The sequence below is a fragment of the Molossus molossus genome, unplaced genomic scaffold, assembly GCF_014108415.1.
Source record: "Molossus molossus isolate mMolMol1 unplaced genomic scaffold, mMolMol1.p scaffold_m16_p_4, whole genome shotgun sequence".
Lineage (NCBI taxonomy): Eukaryota > Metazoa > Chordata > Mammalia > Chiroptera > Molossidae > Molossus > Molossus molossus.
Genome location: NW_023425377.1, coordinates 97,032,679 through 97,056,142, shown reverse-complemented (window position 1 = coordinate 97,056,142; position 23,464 = coordinate 97,032,679). Strand labels below are relative to the sequence as shown.

Genomic DNA, 23,464 nt, shown 5'->3' with positions numbered 1-23,464 from the left:
CAAACTGCAACCGAGGTACGTGCCCTTAGCGGGAACTGAACCCGGGTCTCTCTGGACCACAGGCCGATGCTCTAACCACTGAGCAACACTGGCCAGGGCCAAAGGTGATTTTTCCAACAGCACCTCCACTTTGGTCCATGAGTCCCCAGTCTATGAACCACTGGGATCAACCGCTACCCATCTTTCTTTCCTCTGCTTGCTAAATCTAATAAACACTACATGCTCTTGATTTTTCCTTAAACACAGGTCTCTTGGGTACTCATTTGCCTCCTTCTTTCTGCTACCACCACCCTATTTTAGAGATCTTTCTTATCCTCTCCCTGCCTCACTTAAACACCAAACCAAATGTCACAACTCTAGGAGTCAGCGTCGAACCTTGAACACACATCATTAAACATACAGTTTTCTTCCATAGATTGAATCACACAAATTCTTCAGAGAAAAGGATGATCGTCACCAGTGATGGGTCTACAACTACCTGGTCTTAAGTAAACAAGGCTCTGCCTTGTTTCCTGTTGGAATGAAAGAAGGGTCCCTGGCCCCAGCCCCATCACTGGATCGCACCCTTCTCCTCCGTAAGACCTGCCCTCCTGGCAAGCTTACCCCCAGACTCTACATCGCCATCTTTCCTCCTCTCTCCTGAGTCACTTCCTCTAACATATAAACACATCCAGCTATTATCCACTTTCGGCTCTTCCCATGTCAGGAATCCTTTTAGCGTTGTCTATGCACTGTCTTCATTTTCTCCCCCTCTTCCACTCTCCCACCATTTGATTGCTGAACCTCCAAAGAAAAGGCTCTAAAAAGTTATCAGCATCCTCTGTGCTATCTGAATCCTTTCTGTCCATGTCGTAATTCCACTTGTCAGCAGCAACTGATGAAGTTTCTCTAGGCTGTCTGTCCTTGGTCTCCAGGTTTCCCTTTTTCTTTTTTAATTTTTTTTTCTTTATTCATTTGAGAGAGAGAGGAAGTGAGAGGGAGAGAGACAGAAACATGGATGAGAGAGAACATCGGCTGGCCGTCTCCTGCATGCCCCCCACTGGGCATGTGCCCTGACCAGGAATCAAACTGGTGACCCCTTGGTGCATGGGTCGACGCTCAACCACTGAGTCACACCGGCCAGACTCCAGGTTTTTCTTATAATTCATTAGTCACCTTTTCTGTCTCCGTTGGATTCTCCCCTGATTCAATCCCTCTCCCTGACTTCTACAGGTTCTATATCACCTTCAGGGACCCATCACCCCTCTTCTCCTGTGCACCATGTAATTTCACCCAGTCTGATTTCAAATTTAATGTATTAACCGGTGACTTCCACAGCAATGCCCCAGACCTAATCTCTCACCATGATATCCACTCATCTAATGACCATTTCATGTTCAAAATGTCCAAAACAAATCTTGAACTTCTTCCCCTAAAATCTCCTTCCTCACAATCAGTACCCAGTTTTCAATCCAAAAATCTGGAGACCTCATCCTTGACTCCTCTCTTTTTTCTTCTCATCCCATCTTTCTGCCAGCATGTGTTTCCAAAATATATCCTTCCAAACAAACCCAGGTCACCATCTCCCCTGTGAAAACCTAGCATTAGCCACAATGATCCCACTATTATCTCTCCCCAGAACTGCAAGGGAAGACCTTGCTGCCTCCACTTTTTGCATACCTATTGTCCATTCTCCACATAACTTCCAGACAGACCTTTGCAAATGGTAAGTCAGATCTCCTCATACCTCTGCTCTTAATTTCCACTACATTCAGAAGAAAATACAAGCTCCTAATCCTTGAGTACAGGGCCCTATACCTACTGTACTTTAATTACTTAAGTCTATCTTACTGTGCCACAAAACCTGTCGTCTCGTACATCAAACCTGGTCCCGTGACAGAGCATCTACACCTGCCTGGCTCACATGTTACCTCCCTTTGACTACTACAAAGTCAAAGCAGCCCAGGCCCACTCTTACCAGGTCCAGTACATCTGAATCGAACAACACTGACCCACTCCCTAAATCGTGTCTGCCGCACTGGGAACGTAAGCTCCACAATGGCAGCGGTCCGGTCTACTTCCATGCTGTACCTCCATGGCCTACATCAGCATCTAGCACACAGTAGGCATGACATAATCAGTAACTGTCGGCAGGATAAATAAATTTTACCAGTGCATCAAAGAAAAATCATAATAAAATCTTCTATATGACAATATTCTAATAAATTTAAAAAGTACCAAAAGTTTTTTATCCTTAAACATTGTCAGAGAATGTTTTATCAAAAGCCTGTTGACCTTGACTAGAGAATATACTAACCCTAATTTAGTTGTTTTGTGATGATCTAAAAGTATCCGTGTAGTATTAATTGCACTAATCCACAACGCTAAAGAATACCTGCACACAGTTCAGCAGGCTCTTATTTCCAGCACTGATGGGTCCCAGACACTTACTGTGCCTTTTACAGATTTTGGTCTCCACTCCTAACCGTAGCAACCTCATCCCCTTTGGCCCACGTGATGCTTCTAATCCACATGGACTAGGAAAGTAAACATGAAAAACATAACATTGTGTTGAAAAGTGTGTCGTTTTTTGGGGGGGGGGGTTGGTTTTTTGTTTTATCCTTACTCGAGGACATTTTTGCATTTATCTTCAGATAGAGCAGGAGGGAGAAATGGAGGAGGAGAGAAAACACGGATGTGAGAGAGACACATCGACTGGTTGCCACCCACACAACCCCATCCTGAGCTGGGGACAAACTGCAACCGAGGTACATGCCCTTAGTGGAAACCGAACCCGGGTTTCTCTGGTCCACGGGCCATCATTCTAACCACTGAGCCAAACTGGCCAGGGCAAGTATGTCATTTTTAGGTGAAAATCCAAACACCTTCACACTGCATAGAGTGTGATCAATCACCAGTAACGCAGTCGGTCAATTGCCCAGAATTAAGTATTGCTGACACGTGAACGGGCCGCAACAGTGCACAATGCTGAGGATTTCAAATAAAAGTCTCTCCCGTCCTCCCAGCCGAGGACTAATGTTGTTCTACTGCCCGTTACTGCATAAACACACTGAAATCTAAGAGCTGCTTTTTTCCCCCCTCTCAAATTAGAAACCTATATTATGTAGAAGTCTTAACTGTTCTCTATTTAATCCTAGGGGTAAAAACTTTTATTTAGAAATTTCAAAGAAACATCTAAATATGATAGATTTTCCACAGAAATGGTTATTATTATGAAGCAGTTGATCTAAATCATCCAGTTTATGTGTAACTCTTTTTTTTTTATTAGTTAGTACTCATTTGGGTATTCTGCTCTTGCTCTAAAAATGGACTTAAGATCATTTCTGCTGATGTTTTGCATAAATGTGAGAAACAAATTACTTTTTACCAGAAGCAGAAGAAGATGAACATCTTAAAGGCTCTCCCTTGTAAATTCATGTCAACAAACAAAACTGTTTTCTCTCCAAAACAGATTTTCTAAGGTATAAATAGACTAAACTACACCCTTGAAATAATCAGTAAATTCTAGTCAAAATTTACCTTTGAAATGGCAGAAATTGATAGTTCTAAAGCTGGTTAATAGAGAATGGAACTTCACTGTGTTATTATCTCTCGTTTGGTAATTTTGAACATTCCCATAAGAAGTATTAAAATTTTTCTGTTTCTATTGCCTAGAGTTCCTATTTTCTAAATATTCTCACAACCATGCTATACATACAGTATCATCATTACATCAAAATACTATTCATGTGCTTTTATATGCATATAACAAATATTTATATTTCCATATTAATTAATTCATTTGCATATGAAGATTAACTGCCTTTTATTAAATAGATAGTTGGTGCTACATTTTTTTCTTTGAATAGTTATCAAAAAAATATAATGAAAGTCACAGGCTTTAAAAATTATTCTGCTTTAATTTGATCCAATCTTGTAAATTCCCTGTGGTTTTGCCCTTTCTAATAAAACTTGACTGAATTTTTAAACACTTAACCTGCAATTTACTTTAATTTAAACCATTTTCATTAAAAATTTAATTTTAGAAGTACTCAATCCTCTTGACACATTTTTCAATTAACAACTAAATATGAAATTGACATGTTCACAAATTAATTAGTGTTTAAAGATTAAAGAGGAAATACATAGAAAAAGTATTCCTGTCATAATTAAAAACGGCTGGCCCTGGTCAGTGTGCTCAGTGGTTAGAGCACTGGCCCAAGCACTGGAAGGTCTTGGGTTTGATTCCCAGTCAAGGTCATGTACCTGGGTTGCAGGTTCGATCCCTGGTCCCGGGCTAGGGCACGTGCGGGAGGCAACCAGTTGATGTGTCTCTCTCACGTCAATGTTTTTCTCTCTTTCTCTCCCCCTCTTCATCCCTCCCTTCTGCTCTCTCTAAAAATCAACAGAAGCCCGGCTGGTGTAGGTCAGCGGTTGAGCATCGACCCATGCACCAAGAAGTCACTGGTTCAATTCCCGGTCAGGATGCATGCCCAGGTTGTGGGCCAAATCCCCAGTGGGGGGCATGCAGGAGGCAGCCAATCAATGTTCTGTCACATTGATGTTTCTATCTCTCTCTTCTTCTCCCTGCCTCTCTCTCTCTAAAATCAATAAAGAAAAAAAAAATTTTTTTAATCAATGGAAAAAAATGCCTCGGGAGAGGATTAACAAAATAAATAAATTTTATAAACTTCTGGTTTCACAACTAGCTAGAGTTGGAGGAAACAAAACCTTCCTACGATGTCCTGTTGTATATGTGATCCATCTGCCCAAGGCCCTTTATTTTCTGTACTGGTTAGAGTAAAAATCACTGGACTGTGTAAAATGTTTTCAGTCTTTTCATATGAAGCCAGATAACCATCGCTAAGGTTACAGCTGTACAAGAGGAGTGATACGATTTTTATGTGAGTGGAACACGTAAAAACAACTATGGTATAAACTGTTTCCCAGAAAGGGTATGTCAATTTAATGCCATAAATATAGTGCAGAGACCTAACACATACTAAAATAATGAACCTAATCATTTTTTGAATAGGGAAAAGCATTCTCATTTCTTATGTATCTGAGCCCTAAGGTGTAGGTTTTCATTTGCCGGGATGGCAAATAGTGCTCCTTCTGGTATGTTCACCCAGGGGTGTCTGTTGAGGCGACGAGGTGCAGGGAGGGGGCAGAGGGAGAGAGGATAGCACCATGGCACAAGTGCAAAGAAGTTATTACATGCATACAACTTAATTCAATTCTAGAAAACCAAGTATAGGGGCTCAATGAAGCAGGGTGTTCATAAATTATCTTTAATCTGGCTCTTAACTACAATAAATGATCACATAAAATTCTCACATCCTATTATAATTAACTTTGAAATGACTTACCTAAGTTGATGCTCCCTCAGGTTTGATAAGGCCTCCATGCCATGCAAATAGGAGTACACTATTTCCAGGTCCTGTTTGAAAACAAGGATAGAAATCACTGGGCTTGTCAGGGGAAAAGGCTTCTAAACTAAGTCACTAGATTTACAAACCCAGTTAAACATGGGTGTTTATGTTTTTTAATACAAGTTTTCTTAGACATTAAAAATAAGCATTATTAAGAGAAAAGCTGAATTGCACAAATGCCATCCATTACAACTGCTGTTGGGATATATACAAGAGCAATTAAAATAGAAGACAAATTGGCTCAGACTTATGAAAATAAACTCCCCATAAGTTGTTCTTTATCACCTATTTTCTGACTTTTACATCAAATGTCAAAAGTAAAATTTTAAGTATTCACCAATACTATATTCAAATCAAATAATTTTCTTAGTCAATATAAAATTAATGCATGTTATTTCATGACTACACTTCAAAATGAGCATGAATTCAAATTTTTTCTATTCTTACCACAAATAAGTTTAAATGTTTTCTTTAAAAAGAGAGTGAGAGAGAGAGAGAGATAGTTTGTTTTTCTATATCATATTGCAGCACATAGAATAGAATAAAGATTCAGTTACTCATGAAAGTCAAAATGGGTAAAAATTCAAAATCCTGTTTGTACATTTATTGGACAAGCTAGGAAGGAATGTTAAGACTCCAATACATATCTAGGATTGCCCAGTTTGAGAAATCAGGAATATGAGTCGATATTTAGTTTTTCAAGATTGTTTTGGCTCTTTTGAGTGCCTTGAATTTCCATATGAGTGTTTGAATCAGCTTGTCAATCTCTGGGAAAAAGCCAGAGGAATTTTAATAAGGACTACACTGAATCTGTAGATCAATTCACATAGAACTCCCATCCTAACAATTTTAAGTCTCCCAATCTATGACATGGGATGTATTACCATTACTTACATCTTTAATTTTTTTTCAACATTGTTTTGTACTTTTCAGTGTACTACTTTACTTAAACGTAGTCCTCTCTCTTAATTAAGAAAAACATATCTGTAGCCTTAGGAATATCTCTCAAAACAATTCAAACTATATGTGTCATTAGATTTCATAACGGGCATAGATAGGGACAATGATTTATAGATTAAAGAATTCAAACCTTTTTAAGAGTATACTAAGAAGGTTTTCAGCTTAAACTATTTTTTTGTAGTAAAAAGTATTTTTAGCCCAGCCAGTGTAGCTCAGTGGATTGAGTGTCCACCCATGGAGTGAGAGGTCCTGGTTCAATTCCCGGTCAGGGCATATGCCTAGGTTGAGGGCTTGATCCCCAGTATGGGGCGTACAGGAGGCAGCTGATTGATGTTTCTCTCTCCCTCTCCCTCTCTTTCTCTCTAAAAATCTATTTTTAAAAAAATAAAAGAATGAGCTAATGGGAGGAGTACATCTCATTTATAATTCTAAATTGCCCCAATTTAAAATTTATCAATATTGGAAATTTAAAATGTCTCCATCTGGTGGCCAACTTTCAAAAAATTAATTGTATTCACCTGTACTGTTACTTCCCACAAGTCTATTAAAAGCTATTTAAGGACTGAAACTTAAAGCTAGACCCTATAAGTTCAATACAAAAAAAAAAAAAAAAAATCAAAAACCCACCTTTCCCACCATCTAGTTAACAAAGTGCACATCCCTACAACTAATGAATCCCTTCTTTAGAAGCAATCAGATGCCAATCATAACATTCTATTTGCATCTAAGGAAAGCCAATAAAAATATCCTGATCAATGAGTTTTCTTTAATGCTTATAATAAAATGTCCTTCTGAATAATCCTAAACTTCACACTCTACTTTATTATAAATATGTATCTTAATTGCAGCCGTCAAATGGTACAAAAAGACCCCCATTTCTGAAGAGCTTATATTCTGAATCTAATAGTAAATGTCTTACATTTTTTTCCCATTAAGCACCTATCAACCCACTGGAACCTGCCCAAGGCCTACAATTCTTTTATCTAAGCAAACAGACAAGACTACTTATATTCATTTAGCACTCATCAAGCAAATACATTTATACTACCAAAAATACTTTGGGGGTGGGGGGGAGTAGTAGAAAGAAGTAAAATTCCTAAAGACTGCAGAAGGGAGAAGTCTTAAAAAAAAAAAAATGAAGGAAGCAAGAATTTGGAAGCTTAGGAACAGAATGAAGAAAAGAAAAGCTTTAAGTCTTAAGAGACAACAGGCCTGGAAGGAATCAAGCCTCTTCTCACTCACACAAACCAAGCAAAATCAAGGTAAGAAGCATGCCCCCTGACCCAATGGCACTTTATTAATCTGTTATTTCCTAACATTATGGAGTTTCGTAGTTGTACAGGGGTCATGTTCCTATATAAAGTTAAGTCACACCTGCTACATGTGTTGGTATGATATACATGAACCTAACTTCGAATGAATAATTTGCATAAATATACAGAATATATCCATGAATAAGAACTACCACCATTATAGCTTTATCTTAAAACAATATGCATAATTATAACTTGGAAATTAAGTAAGATTGTTGATTACTTAATAAGAATGTGGAGAATAATGGTGTATTGTCACCTATAAGTCACTGGTCAGGAAGCTGATATTATAAAACGGAGAGGGTGAAGGGAAGAGACTGACCATTACTTCATGACCAAACTTAAAAGGCAGTTTCCATCTATATGTCTGTAGCTGCATAAATAAAACATTCAGACCTCAAATAATCATGATGTTTAAATATGGCCACTCAAGCAATATACCACCAGCAACCCTTTGCTACTGTTTCATGTATTTTAGATGCTTAACTAGACTATAAACTTCTTAAGTGAATTCAACAATTATGTCCAGAGTTCACTCTTAGAATAGGTCATCTCAAAAGAAACTCGTTTTAAATGGTCTATGCCACAAAGAGCTTATAAATGAGGGGAGCAGACAACAGTACTCAAGAGGAACCTGTTACATGGAAAGCAATATAATCTAGCTTGAATTAGATGACTTTAAAGATGGATTCTGCCTAAACTTGAGATCTCGTGACTGTAACTAACAAGAAATGCTGAGAAACTGAAGTCTAGATGGCAGAGAACAAACAAGTAAATGCAATGACCCACTATGCACCATGAATGTGACATCACAGATCTGGGTACACTGGAAAAGCAGAGAAGCTATGGGAAGGGCACCAGCAAATCTCTGCTCACAGACGCTGAGCAATGTAAGAAATTTGACTAGAGGTGAATAAATGAAATGCAAACGAAAGGAAGGAGGAATCTCGGCTAAGCGTTTAGTCAGAACTAAAAAAAAAAAAAAAAAAAAAGACCCCAGTAGCCAAACACTAGGTTTACCAAGGATTAGGAATTGCAAGTAAGGTAAAAAACAATGAAAGGCAAAAAGAAAGACAAGTTTTCTCCTTTTCTAGGGCCAAGGTGAATTGGGCAATTTTTTTTTAAAATAGACAAATATGGCCTTTTGAGAATCTTATCAGTTTTTCTATCCTCTTCCAGAGTGTCCAGCAGCCTCACATCACTAGTCCTCATTCTAGGGCACTGTGCCCTCGTATAAAAATTAAAGGAAGACAATCCCGCCCCGCCAGTGTGGCTCAGTGGATTGAGCGCTGTCCCATGGACTGAGAGGTCCATGGTTTGATTCCTGGTCAGGCCACATGCCTGCGCTGTGTGCTCAATCCCCAGTAGGGGGCGTGCAGGAAGCAGTTGATGGATGTTTCTGGCATTGATGTTTCTCTCTCTCTCTCTCTCTCTCCCCCCCTTCCTCTCTCTCTAAAAAATTAAAACACATTTTTAAAACATTTTTAAAGGAAGACAATCTGAAATAAATCCAGGCGTGAGTGTCCCAGTGGGGGCCCTGAACCTTCCATAGGGAGAATCATCTGTCAGTATTTGCATTTCCACAGTCCAGACAAACCTAAGTGGCAGGAAATCTCAGGCAGCACAGCCAGGAGAAATGAAAGAGATGGCAGTGTGCGCGACGAGGTTCGAGGGCATGAGAGCCGAGCGCAGCAGCTGATATCTGCCCAGGAACTGCTCCCACCCTTCGCTCCTAGAAGTCACCTTAACTGCTCCCCTTCGCTTTTCACACAGAGGTTTCAACCGCGTTTCCCCTTCATGGTTGACCTTTATTAAAATAATCTACGAGTTGGTATGGAATTGCCCTCATCCAGCAAGGGAACAAACAGGCAAAGGGGTAAGGAGCAGAGGAAGTCTAGTTCTTCAAAGCAATCTGGAATTGATAACCTTCGGTGAAAACGAGATAAAACAGAGAGGTTTCTCTTAAGACGAACAGAGAAATGTATGGCCTTCAGGATGTTACATTCTTGGATCCTAACTGTTTTCTCTGCACAAGCAAGAGATACCTACAGAGCGAAGTTATGTTTCAACAATCTTGGCTATTGAAAAAGAAAAACCACTGGAGAGTTAAATCACCTAAAATGTTTCCATTTCCACTTCTGTTAGGAAAGTATGATATGCAACCTGAAAACTTTCTAACCTCCCCAACTGCTCCTCCCACGACAAATAAAAACTCACATGACTATTACTATTTTAAATAGCCCTTTAGAAGCGTGAGCTATTTTCCCCCCAAATAATTCTCTAGCCTTGAATACAAACAGGAACACATTGCTCTAATCAGGAAGTCGCGTTTTTTTTAGAACAATAAGCCTTTCCTTCTACCCGAGGAAGGACATCCTTTTTTTTTTTCCAAAAACAGATGCTATTTGAAAGCAGATTGAAATTATCAAAAACAATGAAACCCAGCGGACAAAGATACTGGCAGGCCAAATGAAATGCAATTTTTCCATAAAAAAAGACTTTTCTTTTGGTTCCAAATGTAAACCATGTATGGAAATCCCAAAGCACCCCCTGTGTTATCTAGGAGCGTGACTGTTCACAACCTGATAGACCCGCCTGCCGGAATCCGTGCGCCCACACACGCATGTGGGGAGTAAGCAGGAGGGAATGTTCTCCGCTTCGCCTGCGCTCTCTCCAATGTCTCCTCGGAGACTCCTTCAGAAGGTTAACAGGCCTCATACCAAACTTACAGTTCACGTAAATCTAGTTTTTAATTTCACTTGTTTACCAGCATCGGGACTCGCTGACAGCGTTCAGTATATTTTGACACGATGGAGGGATGGAGGGATTGCGGAGAGGAGAGCTGTGTCCCTCGGGCCCTTGCCCTGGCGCGGGCGCACGCCCACCCTGCAGTCTCCCAACGCAGGACAAGACCAGGAGGAAAACAGATCTAACTTTTCCCTTTGAAATGAGTTTTGTTTTATAAGTGCAGCTATGTGTTTAAACTATACTCAGAAGTAAGGTGGTCAAACGGTAGTGTTCCAGTTACAAGATAAAATTTTTTTAAAGAGAGAAGATTGATTCCTTTAAAAATACTGTATTTCAATCATCAAAGAGAGTGAAGCCAAAACTGCTACAATTAGCTGGCGTTATGGAGACCTCACTGGTAAATGCCCTTGGGTTTAAACATGAGGAGGGAAAAAAAAGAATTTTCTTAAGTAACAGCAGTCTCAGGACCAGGAACTGTACCAATGCCAACTCATGCTCTCTTGCAAAGACAAAAAAAAAATAATGATAACTTATCCTTCTTGGCCAAAGATCACTAGCAAGCAATTAAGGGAGTTATGTCCTGAACATTATTTAAAAGGAGGTTAAAAGCTAAACTAGCCAAGGCTCAGACCCCTGTCTACTAAGTTTAAGTGGGAGATGCAGGTTTTTCTACACTAAAACATATACAACTATCCTGAGAAGGATCATGGGAAGCTTATGCGCTTTGGTGTCTGGTGGAGAACAGCTTACATCCTCATCCCCATCACTGCTGAGACCTGTGACCCTGGCTGTGTTAGAGACTCCATCTGCAAATCACGGTGAATAATATACTCGGTCAGGCTGTGTGGCTCAAGTGATACACAATTTCATAACACGTGGCATATACAGACCCTCAAAGAATGGTAGCCGATCTTATTACCGATGAGATATGAAGACAAACATGCAGTAAGAATATAAACTTAAGATATTCCTGATATGTGTATAATCAGAATTTTTACAAATTAATGCATCCTTTTCATATGTGAATATCTCTATCCAAAAAAAAAAAAAAAGTCAAATGAATTATTTATATAAAACATATAAAGGGCCTCTAAATTGTCCAATTAGCAATCCAGATTTTTACATCGAGTTGGTGGGCAGAGGGTGCCCATTGCCTCTGGAGCACTTATCTGTCAGCATCATTTCAAGCATATCCCAACACACTGTGGCAGGCAGTTAGGCAGATATGAGCAGAGCAAAGGCAATGGGCCAGGTACAGAAGGTCACCAGGACGGAGAGCCCGGACTAACAAAATTGGGAAAACAGGGACTTCACCCGCAGGGTAACCTTTCCTTCCCTAGCATATCACTGGTCAGGCAGCTGACCCTCCCCTGACCCTTCCTCCCCCTGGCATGTTGCTAGTCATGTGGTAGACAGTCTAGAGGGACAAACAAGGGGGCCAGAGAATATCTCTTAAGCAGTACGCCCCCAAGACAATGAGGTTTTCACCTACATCAAATACATTTAGGCTATGTTTCAGCTCCAGGACCAGAAAAGCAGCAAAACTAGACAAGCCACACACCTTGCCTGACCTCAGGACCAGGTTGACTGATGACCCCCTGCTCTGGCACTGACCAATCAGTAGAGACTATGACCATGAAAGGAAACACCTGGGAAGCTGATAAGTACTGCATTGCAATTCTCCCCAGGGACCACCCCTAAAATCCCCGCCCATAAAAGCCTTTAGGGTGAAGGACCCAGCTGGCTTTCCCTCAGGGAGCACACCTGTACCTTTCCCCTCCCCCTCCTCTTACCCCAGGCTTCTTACCTTTATCCCTCTCTCTGCTAAGCTCCAAGAGCCATTCATTTGCCTCTGTAACTTATTTCCTGAGCCCATTTCTTCTACTGCTCACTTCTTCTACCTCTGTGACTTTCTAAATAGACTTTTTCTTATGGTTTGAGTATTCACTCTGAATTCTTTCCTAGTCAAAACTCAAGTACTGAGATTGTTGAACCACGATCCGGTCTGACCCTACGGTGTAACACCTGGTGGCAAGAATGGCACCAAAACCACCTGCTTCCAAAGCTCCCCAGGCTGGCTTCTGAATAAAGCCCAAACACCAACAATCTCCTGCACCCTTTTCATACAAATGACCAGCCATCCTTGGGTCCAGCCTATCATAAAGCCCTTCAAAGAACACACCCCTTCCTCTCACCCTGGTGAAAGGCACTCTTCATCCAATCTCCACGGGCAGCGATGACGCCCTTTCTGAGCCACTGAAGTTCTTACCGCCAGTACCACTCATGTGGTCCTCATGTGCTGTGTGGTCACTTAACTTTCATGGGGTTTATGTTTCTTAGCCCTGGTCAAAGAACAAAGCTACTCTGTTTTCTTTTAAACCTCTTTATAACCTCTGCATCTAGCTTCAGACAGGGAATGCACTGGATGCAAAGAAAGAGAAGGGAAACATTCCTGCAGAGCCGGTGGTATGCACAAACCTAGAGTGAAAACTCCTGAGAATAACAGGGAAGGAAAGAAGGGAGGGAGGAGGGAGGGAGCGGGAAGGGAGGAGGAAAGAGAAGAAAGAGGGGGGAGAGAAGGAAGAAAGGAAGGAAGGGAGGGAGGGAGAGAGGGAAGGAGGGAGGGAGGGAAGGAGGGAGGAAGAAGAAGAAAGAGAGAAAGAGAGAAAGAGAGAGAGAAAGAGAGAAAGAGAGAGAAAGAAAGAAAGAAAGAAAGAAAGAAAGAAAGAAAGAAAGAAAGAAAGAAAGAAAGAAAAGGAAAGGAAGAAAGAAGGAAAGGAAGAAAGGAAGAAAGAAGGAAAGAAAAAGAAACGTGTTTTCAATCTTGGTGTTCAGAGCTGTGGGAAAAGAAACATACCTTGTATAGGATGAGACAATTCTATAAGTGGCCACGAGGTGGCAAACCAGACCAACAGTCCTTTCATGGGACTAACAAACTCAAGTCATTAGGTCTCACAGGTACATTTCCATTATAAATCCTCAAGAGATTTTAGTCTTTAAAAATATTACTTAAGCCCTGGCCGGTTTGGCTCAGCGGTTAGAGCGTTGGCCTGCGGTCCAGAGAGACCTGGGTTCGGTTCCGGCTAAGAGCATGTACCTCGGTTGCAGTTTGTCCCCGGCCCTGATTGGGTCATGAGGGTGGCAACCACTCGATGCGTCCCTTTCACGTTGACGTTTCTCTCTCTCTCTCTCTCTCTCTCTCTCTCTCTCTCTCTCTCGTCCCCTCCCACTCTATCTGAACAAAATATCCAAAAATAATAATAATAATTTAAAAATATTCCTTAAGATCATCTCAGGGAACATGATGAGTCCTTTCTCCTTGTGCCCCTAATGAAAGGGGGCAGGAGAGGGCAGACATCGGCTCCCCCATTACAATTGTTTCATTTCTATCATCCCCATCAGCAAAAAATCTTATTTTAAACCAGCCTCCACATCCCATTCGTTTTTGTGAAGCTCCAGAGCATTTAAAACCAAAATGTCAGATCACTAGACTGCTGGGGCCCCCAGTGTAGTTCAAGCCCCCAGAGGCTTCAGGAAAATGCAAGAACCCATGGAGGAGTGTAAGATTTTCAGTAAAATTCTCAAATATATAATTTCAATTCTAAATCATACGAAGGCTGTTTCTGAGCTTACTAATTTACACTGACTGGAAAACAAGCTCCAGTTGTGATTTCATTCAAACTCACACGTCCAACCCAGGCTTTCCTGGTGAGTCTGCGACTTGTCATCCACGCATCGCCTGGACCCATCCCCTCGGCTTTGGGTTCTACGCGCTGCATCTCAGCAAGACGCACGGGTAAGGGATTCCAGAAGTATAAAGTACAGATTCAAGCTATTCTGTGTGTCTAAAATTTCCTTGAGAGTTTTCCTCTGAAAAAGGCATTTTTTACTATCTTTTTTTTAAAAGGGGGAGTTTTGAACAGTTCCTAAACTTGAGACAAATGTAATGATAAGGTGATTACCTCTTAATTTAACCAAGAAAAGTTCAAAGTGGACATCTGAGTTACAGAGCACACGCTGGGCTCGTGCCTCCTCTGCTTTGAGTCGGTGTCGGGGTGCCCGGAGAGCAACCCCATTTCTGGGCAGATGAGGTAAAGAAAGTAGAAAGGACTTTATAAGTTCTAAAGGATGGACAAAGTGTCCCATGTGATCCTCATTCTCAGAGAGTTGATCTCTTATTGAAGAAAATGCAAGAGTTAAAGGGAGACAGCCCAAGGCAGTTCTGATGATTACTGAGCGAGCAGCATGATGTTTAGCAACTTGGGATGCACCTTACGCCCTGTGCTCCTTGTCATGTCCTGGGGAAAACAACCATTTACGCAGATAAGTTTCATTTGTGAAGATTAACGTTTCTCAGAAAAAGCAACACTTCAGTTGTCACTAAAACCTCACCCTGTGCACAAATAAGAAACATATCAGGTGTTTAAATCAGTCCACAATCCCCATTTCGAGAGCCTGCGTGCTTCCCCTTCAGAACAATGCGTGACCACCAAGCCCAAGCCAGCTCCCAGAATTCACGTCTCATAGGAAGCAAGAACAAACGTATCAAGATAGGTCTGCATTTTAAAGTCTCTCACTTTCTGTCATCTCTCCAGTCAGAAAATCTGTAGACCGAGTTCAACACCCTGGAAAACGGCATGCAGTAAATGTGATGCCAGCCGTGTTTTACGCAGCGGGCAGTGCAGGAATACATCTTAAGTTAACATGTAAACATTTGACTAAGAACACACACACATGGCTCTAATAAAACGATTCTTGAACTATCTTTCATTTCAGGTTGTTTTTTTTCTTTTTTTCTTTTTAAAGATCAACCAAACATACTCCCTTCCTTTGGCTGGGTGTTCAACTCATTTCCCACAGAAGGTCTGGCTCTGGTTACACCCTGTGGAAGTCTTGCTGAGTTGGGGTGGGCAGACCAGGCTGTCGTACATCCCACTGACCTCCCCCTCTACAAGGGGGCCAAGAGCCCACACAAATCCCCCTCAGGATGGCTCGAGTTTCAAATACCGACCTAATTCCACAGGCTCAATTAACAGTTCTTATTTTGAACCACTCACTGTACAAATGTCAACACTACAGCGGCGGAGTTTGGGCAGTCCTAACAGAATGAAAGCCAAGCAGGACAGGTCACTGAGGACACCGGCTCCTCGCTGCCTCTTAGCAAAAAGGAAGCGATTCTGAATAGAAGCAGGTTTTAAATATAGAACACTTCACGGCTGCCATTTTTCTAGGACAAAAGACCAAAATAACATGACATCTGTTTTTCCCATCTTGAACGTTTTACCAAGGAGTCAACCGCCAATGGTGTTTCTTCTTTCTCCAATGTTTCTGTTTCTAGAGGAAGAAGAATATGAAAATATTCTACATGTGTAATTAAAGCCTTCCAACTCTCTTAGTCAGACATGAACGAAATGCTGAAGAAATTTAAGGTGCTGTTCAGAATTCCCCTCTTTCTGATCTGTCCTTAAAAGGTGAGGTGGAAGCGAAGAGAAGCTGAACCATCCAAACAGAAATACCCGGGGAAGGCGGGGCAGGTGTAGGAACAGAAGTGCGTTACGAGATTGTAGAGAAGAATTAGGGGATATATATAACCAAGTGCTCCACGAGAAAGAATAGCGGGCCAGTTTCTGAACCATCCCTCCTTTCCATCACGTTTGAAACTCTCTTTTAAAGCTAAAATTGAATATCGTTACTCATCCTCTGTAACTGCACCGTCTCCCTCATTGGCTCGGGACGCACAGTGCACGCGTGACAGTTTACACGTGTGCATTAGACTGACGTGCTGCAGTCCATCACGTTCATAGACAAGCAGACCTCTGCCCTTCATAGCAGCAATGCTCTGGCATCGCCCACCCCCCTGAAGCCCTCGGCATCATTACTGAGATTCTCCACAAATCAGGACGATGACCCTGTGAAGTCGGCTACTGCAGAGAAGCCGTCACAACCACAAAGGGAGATGAGAAGGAAGAGAGGGCCGTGCCAATGCCACATTTCCTGAAATACGTGTTACTTCAGAGCCGGGGTTACAAAGGGCAGGTGGCTTCGTACATCCACAACCAAATCCTCGAACTGGGGGAGCCGCACAGGGAGAAGGAACGGAGGCTTGAAATTCCCGTTCCTGGTGAAGGAGTTCCAAACACTGGTCCACAGGGAGATGCCCACCAGTGAATGGCAAGATGAAAACCAGAGGGTGTGGTGAGATTCCGGATCAGCTAAATGTATTCAATTTAACGAGCTCTCCTTTATTTTGGGATTAAAACCGGTGTGTGTGTTTGTTTTGCTTGTATGTCAGTCTGTAAAATTATATTGATACTAGATTATAGTAGCTCATTGTTTTGTCTCATATCATTAATAGAAAAAAATCGATTTGTTTTAAAACTGCCCTAACTTTTGAATGGTGGCCAGGGAGGTCAGTGGTCTCACTTGATGAAATGCAAAACATTGGGACACCCACTTAGGCAATCCTATGAATGCCGGAGTGTGGGGGGTGGGGAGGGAAACTGCACATTTACAAGGTCATTCGCCTCTTACTTCCAGCTCTGGTCTCAAAATTTTCCAGAGAAAATCATTCCAGGTATTCTGACCCTCCCAAAAAGAGATTTTTCAATAAATTTTAATTAAATTTCTAACATTAGAAATTTCTGGTGGAATTCTGGGCCTTGGAACGGAATGTAAATTTCGCAGAAAATGTGGCAAGATGTTTTGGGCAGTGCAGATAATCGGCGTGAGCCCTGCCAGGCAGCTCCCCTCCGTGTGAACTGCTGGCCGGGCTGCGGGGCTGGCAGGACACGTCAAGGGGACTGTACGCCTGCGGTCCACCTGGCTGCGCCCTTGGACACGTCTCTCAACCTCTCCGCAGCAGTTTGCTCACCCGTAACACGGAGATGACAACAGCACCCAAGTTCAGATTTGCAGTGTGCTTAGAAAGGTGCCTTGGTATATAGTAGGTACTTTTAGAGCACCAGCTATCATTATTCTTCTTCAACTTTTAACGACAATTACGGAAGGCTAAGGTAAAAGGGTGCCGTGGGGTGAAGGAGACATCAGCAATGCTCGGGCCAAAACGTGTCAGGCAGCTGAGACCTCCTGGCAACATGTTCAGAAGAGCATCTTGGTTTTTCAGTTTTGTTTTCTGACTTCAATAATTTTCGGTTTTAAAGCAAAATACAATGCTTTAGCAGTAGACAGCTTAAGGAATAAAGAATGGCAGGAAGTGAAAAGTAATAAAGAAGCTTAAACACACCTCCTAGTTTCAATAGAAATGAAGACGTCTACTTAGTCCCAAATTTCAACGGGGGGGTGGGGGTGGGGGATCCAAGACCCATCAGCTGTCACTCCTCCCCCTTACTCCCAGGGCACAGGGAAATCCAAAGTACTGAATACTTGCTCTGCGCAAAGCCCCGTGCCAGGAGGACGCCGTCTTGGAGACATGAGATTGGTACAACACAATTCTGGTCCTCACAGAAACAGTCTGTTAGGATAGATAAGACACCCTCACACATTGAATGCAAGATAGGAATTCAATTATAAGTCTCAGGTATCAGAAGACAAGGTTCCTTCTTCCCAAGTTCAGCGGGTGCTTCCCACCAGTCTACCATGGCTCCCAGCCGATATCTGAACTTCTAAATCATATCACATAGAGTCTTCTCCCCTCAAACTACATATTAAGCAAATTACCCCAGAAATCACAAGTATCTATAACCTTACTCTTTCACTCGACAACCCATTATTCAGTATCTACTACCCATAAGGAAATGTGATTCGATCTCATATTTAGCACCGAGTCCTTTTAGAGAAATGAATCATTTCCAAAGTGCATTTGTATCAACTTATTTAAATGTATTGCAGCTCAATAAAAATATATACAATGGCTGTGACAAACAGTACAAATAAATTTGTGTGACTCTGGGGGTGAAAACCAGCTAAGCAGAACCACGGGCTACACGAAACATGTGTGGGCCCTGGCCTTCCACCGCCCTGCCCCTAGTCGGCTGTCAAAGCCAAAGGTCAGCTCTGCAATGAACTTGGGGAAGGGAGGGAGAGAAAGAGAAAGAGAAAGAGAAAGGCAAAGGACACACTCTCTTCCTCCCTATTCACAGGTCGTTCCCATATTGGCAGTAATGTTCCACCTGCTAAATGTGCGCTTAAGCTGTGTGCTTTAGGAATACCTGTAAGTACATTCTTTCGAATGTTATCATTAGCAGTAATTCTGGGAGACTTGGCTTGTGAAAACATCCAACACTCACCCGGAACTAAGCCTAGTGAACGAGTTGGTTATTTAAACTCAATTAGGCTCAAAAATAACATACACTTATAGGAAGTAAAGAAGTAACTTCCTTGTGGAATTCCCTAAGCAACTGATACAGTCCAAAAGAGGTTCTATAGAGTTCTTATAAAAACTGTATTATTTGGCCCTGGCCAGTTTGGCTCAACGGTTAGAGCGTCGGCCTGCGGTCCTGAGAGACCCGGGTTCAGTTCCCACTAAGGGCATGTACCTCGGTTGCAGTTTGTCCCCGGCCCTGGTCGGTTGTGCGGGTGGCAGCCACTCGATGTGTCTCTTTCACATCGATGTTTCTCTCTCTCTCCCCCCCCACTCTACCTGAACAAAAAAAAAACAAAAAAAAATGGAAAAATGTCCTCGGGTGAGGATAAAAAAAAAAAAAAAAAAACGTATTATTTGGAAACATGACAAATAATAAAGACACGACTTAGCTAGATCCATAAGCCCCTGCCTATTTTAAATTTCAAAATGAAACAATAGATAATTATGGAACTAAATCTACCACATTACACTCTTGAGTCTGGGTGTCATTAACCCTTGGATATATGGCAGATAAATACTACCAGTTACACTTCTTATCCTGATGGAACCCAAGCATTGCTTTATTCATGAAAGTCACTATCAGATGCCACTGAAATGGTCCACATACAACCTTTGCAAACCCTTGCTTCTCACATCAGTGAAGATTCCACCAAATACACAGGTATTGCCCAAAGAAACCAATTAACCTGTAAGTAGAGGATTAAGTGCAAAAACAGACCAGTAAAGCCTGCTTCACCACCTCTCCCCCGAAAAAAAAAAAAAAATGCATGTTGATTCTGCCTTTAGTATTAGTACCCTAAGCAAAAATTAAACTCTTACAAATTAAAAAAGAACACACACACACACACACACACAAAAACAGAACAAGAACTTTTTCTTCTTCATCGCCTTTTTGCATGCCTTTTCTGAAATCAGTCATTCAAGCCTACAGAGTACACACATGAACTAATAATACACACCCAGATTTTTAAACTATTAACATTGTGTTCTCTGTATCATTTTCAATTTTCTTCTTAGAAATGACCAAGTTTCCTGCCTCAGAAAATCTTCCCTTGACCCCTCCTAAACCCTCTATAGCAACAGCTGTACTTCTTGGCCAAATTTCTGGAATGAGAGGTTCACCCCTTTTGTCCATTTTCTCAACTATCCAGTTATTGTATAACCTTTTGGAATCTAATCTTTGCCCCGATGCACTAGTATACGAAACAGACAAAAATCCTTGTCCATGCAGATATTAAAGTCTAGTGGATATTACATCTAGTGAGACAGAGAGATGGAATAAGCATAAAAAGGTGTTTGATAGTAATAAGCAATAAGGAGATAAAACGACAGAGGAAAGGTGAGCATGAGATGTCAAAAAAGGTGTCTGCTGCCGGATCCCTTTCCGGGGTCCCAAGGCCTCCTCACAGGGCCCTGGGTGGCACCCGCGCTCTCCAAGGTGAGCGGCCCAAGTCTGCCTCCAGCCTTGGTCTCTTCATAAGGGTCCTTTCACTTAGAAATAACATCTACTCTCAGCTCACCTTTACCTGCGACTCCTAGACCCCGGCTTTTCTTGCAAACTACGGCAATCACCAGCTGATGAGTTGCAGTGTGAAGCTGCTGAAGCATCACTTAAAATGGTAACTAAAATTCACACTACATTTCCCCCCAAAAGACTAGCTACACCCTCAGATTTCTCTTCTGCCACTGGTCTCAGCACCCCGGATCCCAGTAAATCCCTGGGAATCATCGTCAATTTGACGTTGCGACTGATGGAGCTCTTTTCTCGTTTTCCTACATTTAATCCATTTTAAAATCCTGTTAAGTCTCCTGTCGTATATTTTTCCATTCTATTTTCAGTGCATGAACAGTTTCAGGGTCTTCTCCCATTTTATCATGCATAACATAAACAAGACGAGGAATCCCAAACCGTGTTCAGCTGAGCCCCTCCGCTAGTGAAAAACCCATCGATCACCAAATCTGCACTGCGCCCAGGAGCGGCGGCTGCTCCAGCCCGGCCTGAGGCCCTGCGCCAGCCTGCCCCCACGTTTCCTCTGCTCCGGCCTCCCTGAAAGCTTGTCTGCCTCCCAGCACGCTTGCTCCAGCCTCGGCCTCGCACAGGTCCGTCCGATGGGCAGCTCAACCCACACCCTCGGAGATGCCTTTTCAGGCCTCTCTACCTACTCTCCCCTCCTCGGACCAAGACCTTTAATAATGCATCATTCATAAGGAACTTATTACAGGTTTGTTTTTATTGTTGGTGTTCTTTAATATGTATGTGAAATATCTGTGGGAACAAGTCAATAAAGGCAATACTCAATAAAGACCATATGCTCCCAGAGAGGGACCACATTTGTACTGACTTTAGAACAACAGTTGCACCAGAAAGAACGAAAACTTTGTACGATGTGGCCCATGTTTAAATGTTCTGTTTGAGGCAGCATAACTTTAAACAAGACTCCTTTATAAGAAGTCATCATTTAATTAATATCCAAATACCTTGAGAACCAATAATAGTTCAACAAAACAGCTGGAAATCAAATATCAGATATAATTACTCACAGCTGGCTTTATTCAACTGATGTCATATTAAATAAACTTATTCCACAGACTGTTTCCCCCTCTCTGCTCCCCGGGGAAAAAAAAAAAAATTCCTTCACGAAACATAAAAGGCTCTTTGTGTTAGGTTGTTGTTGTTGTTTTTTTTAAGTTTGCAGAATATATTCCAATATTAAAGATTTTCAGCAGGAATACATAATACTAAAGATTGTCAAAGGGGTATAGTGTGTGTTCTGTGCCACACTGTGTGGTTTTGTAGCATTTCACAGCCTGGGGACTTTGTTTTCCTAAGACTAACACAAAAATAGCAAACTGGACTAAGTCAATAAATACCATGGACACTGTACTTTTATGACCTGGTACTCAGTTCACCATTTTGATACTGGGCTGTATTTAGTATTATTTTTGTAAAGATGTCATATCTCAACAGCTTAGTAATATAAATTATCAGGCGAATATATTGATTGCAAACCTATTGTTTCAAGACATTTAAACCATTTTACTGTATTATATATGTTATGTAGAGAACTTATTTTTTTTAATTTGATTTTAGAGAAAGGGAGAGAGAAGAAACATCAATCTGTTTTTCCTCTTGTTTATGCACTCATTGGTTGCTTCTCTCTCTTTTTTTTTTTTTTAATGTTTTTATTGATTCTAAGAGAGAGAGAGAAAGGGAGATAGAAACCTCGACATGAGAGAGAAACATCGATTGGCTACCTCCTGCACACCTCCCACAGGGGATGGAGCCTGTAACCCAGGCATGTGCCTTGACCAGGAATCAAACTGGGTCCTCTCAGTCCATGGGACAATGCTCAATCCACTGAGCCACACCAGCTGGGCAACTGGTTGCTTCTTATATGCACCCTGACCATGGTTCGAACCAGAAACCTGGGGTATACCTGGCCAGAGTTTGAAGAGTAATTTATTTATAAATAATAACAACTACCTATCATATGCCAGGCACTGTGCTGGATGTTCTACGTCTATTACCTCTAATTTCCATAACAATCCCACAAGTAGATGCTTTATAGCTAATAATTACCAAAAGGAAAGAAATCAAAAATAGTTTTTAAGCTGCTACCCCCCCCAACACACAAAATTTGACTCCATAATAAGCAAGAGTATATATATGCTACAGAACTTTCAAGTCCCAAATAGGTTTTCTTGTATTCATCCCTTTCAAATGCATTCTCATTTTCTTGTAACCATTCATATTCTCTCCCCCTTCCCCCTCTCCCCCTCCTTTCCGCTCCCCTTTAACAAAGAAAAAATTACTGGTGGTGTACATGTTATCCTTATACTTAACTAACCATTAAACTTAAAACTAGTCCTGGTGCTGTTTCATCTCTGATCTTACCTCTCCACAATCACCTTTCCCGAAAGCTAAAATTCAGTGTAGGCTTAATTTCAGCAGCAATTTAGAAAAACAAAATAAGTCCAATAATAACATATGACTTAAAAAGTAGTTTGTAATTTATAAATGACTACATGCCTTGATACAAACCAATGTAATACTAATTATACTAAAAGCAATTGGCAACGTTCTGAACCTAAAATTCTACCTTTGGTCATCTTGTCTGTGTACTACTGTTTCTTCCCACTCACCTGGAGATCTAACATGATTTCCACTGTTCTGAGGTCCACTTGTGTTTCAGATCCTCTTGGACCTTTCAGTATACCATCTGGGAATCTTTTAAAACTACACAGTACCTAGCCTATGCTATGCCCTCCATTAAAATGTGTTGAGTTGCCCTGGCCAGTATGGCTCAGTACGGTGCATCAGAACATTGGCCCAAGTACCAAAGGGTCGCAGGTTCAATTCCCGGTCAGGGGCACATACCTGGGTTGCAGGTTCCATCCCTGGCCCTGGTCAGAGTTGTGCAGGAGGCAACCAATTGATGTGTCTCTCTCACATCAATGTTTCTCTCTCTCTCTCTCTCTCTCCACCTCTCTCCCTTCCACTCTATCTAAAAATTAATGGAAAAATATACTCGGCTGAGGATTCACAACAACAATAAAATATATGTGTTGAGTCAATGAATACATTTGTCCCCAATCCACTAAAAAAGGTAATTATCATGTCTATGCCCATCAAATTATTTAAATAGATTAATTTTTAACACAAAATTTTCTAGGACTGACTCAGTGCTGACTGGATTAAGTTAACTTAT

General features: G+C 41.5%; 1 protein-coding gene across 25 annotated transcripts in view; it reads right to left on the bottom strand.

The window, feature by feature from the left end:
• Positions 1-23,464, bottom strand: part of RAPGEF2 (Rap guanine nucleotide exchange factor 2) — a 247,229-nt gene that overhangs the window by 169,300 nt on the left and 54,465 nt on the right. For 19 of the 25 annotated variants that reach the window (XM_036239933.1, XM_036239937.1, XM_036239934.1 and 16 more), the window contains one exon: positions 5,349-5,419. In XM_036239933.1, coding sequence (XP_036095826.1) covers positions 5,349-5,419 — 71 coding nt within the window. Of the gene's footprint in view, positions 1-1,957; positions 2,092-2,374; positions 2,517-5,348; positions 5,426-14,394; positions 14,669-23,464 lie in introns of those variants that run through there. The other 6 variants (XM_036239951.1, XM_036239949.1, XM_036239940.1 and 3 more) reach the window with 6 other exon arrangements.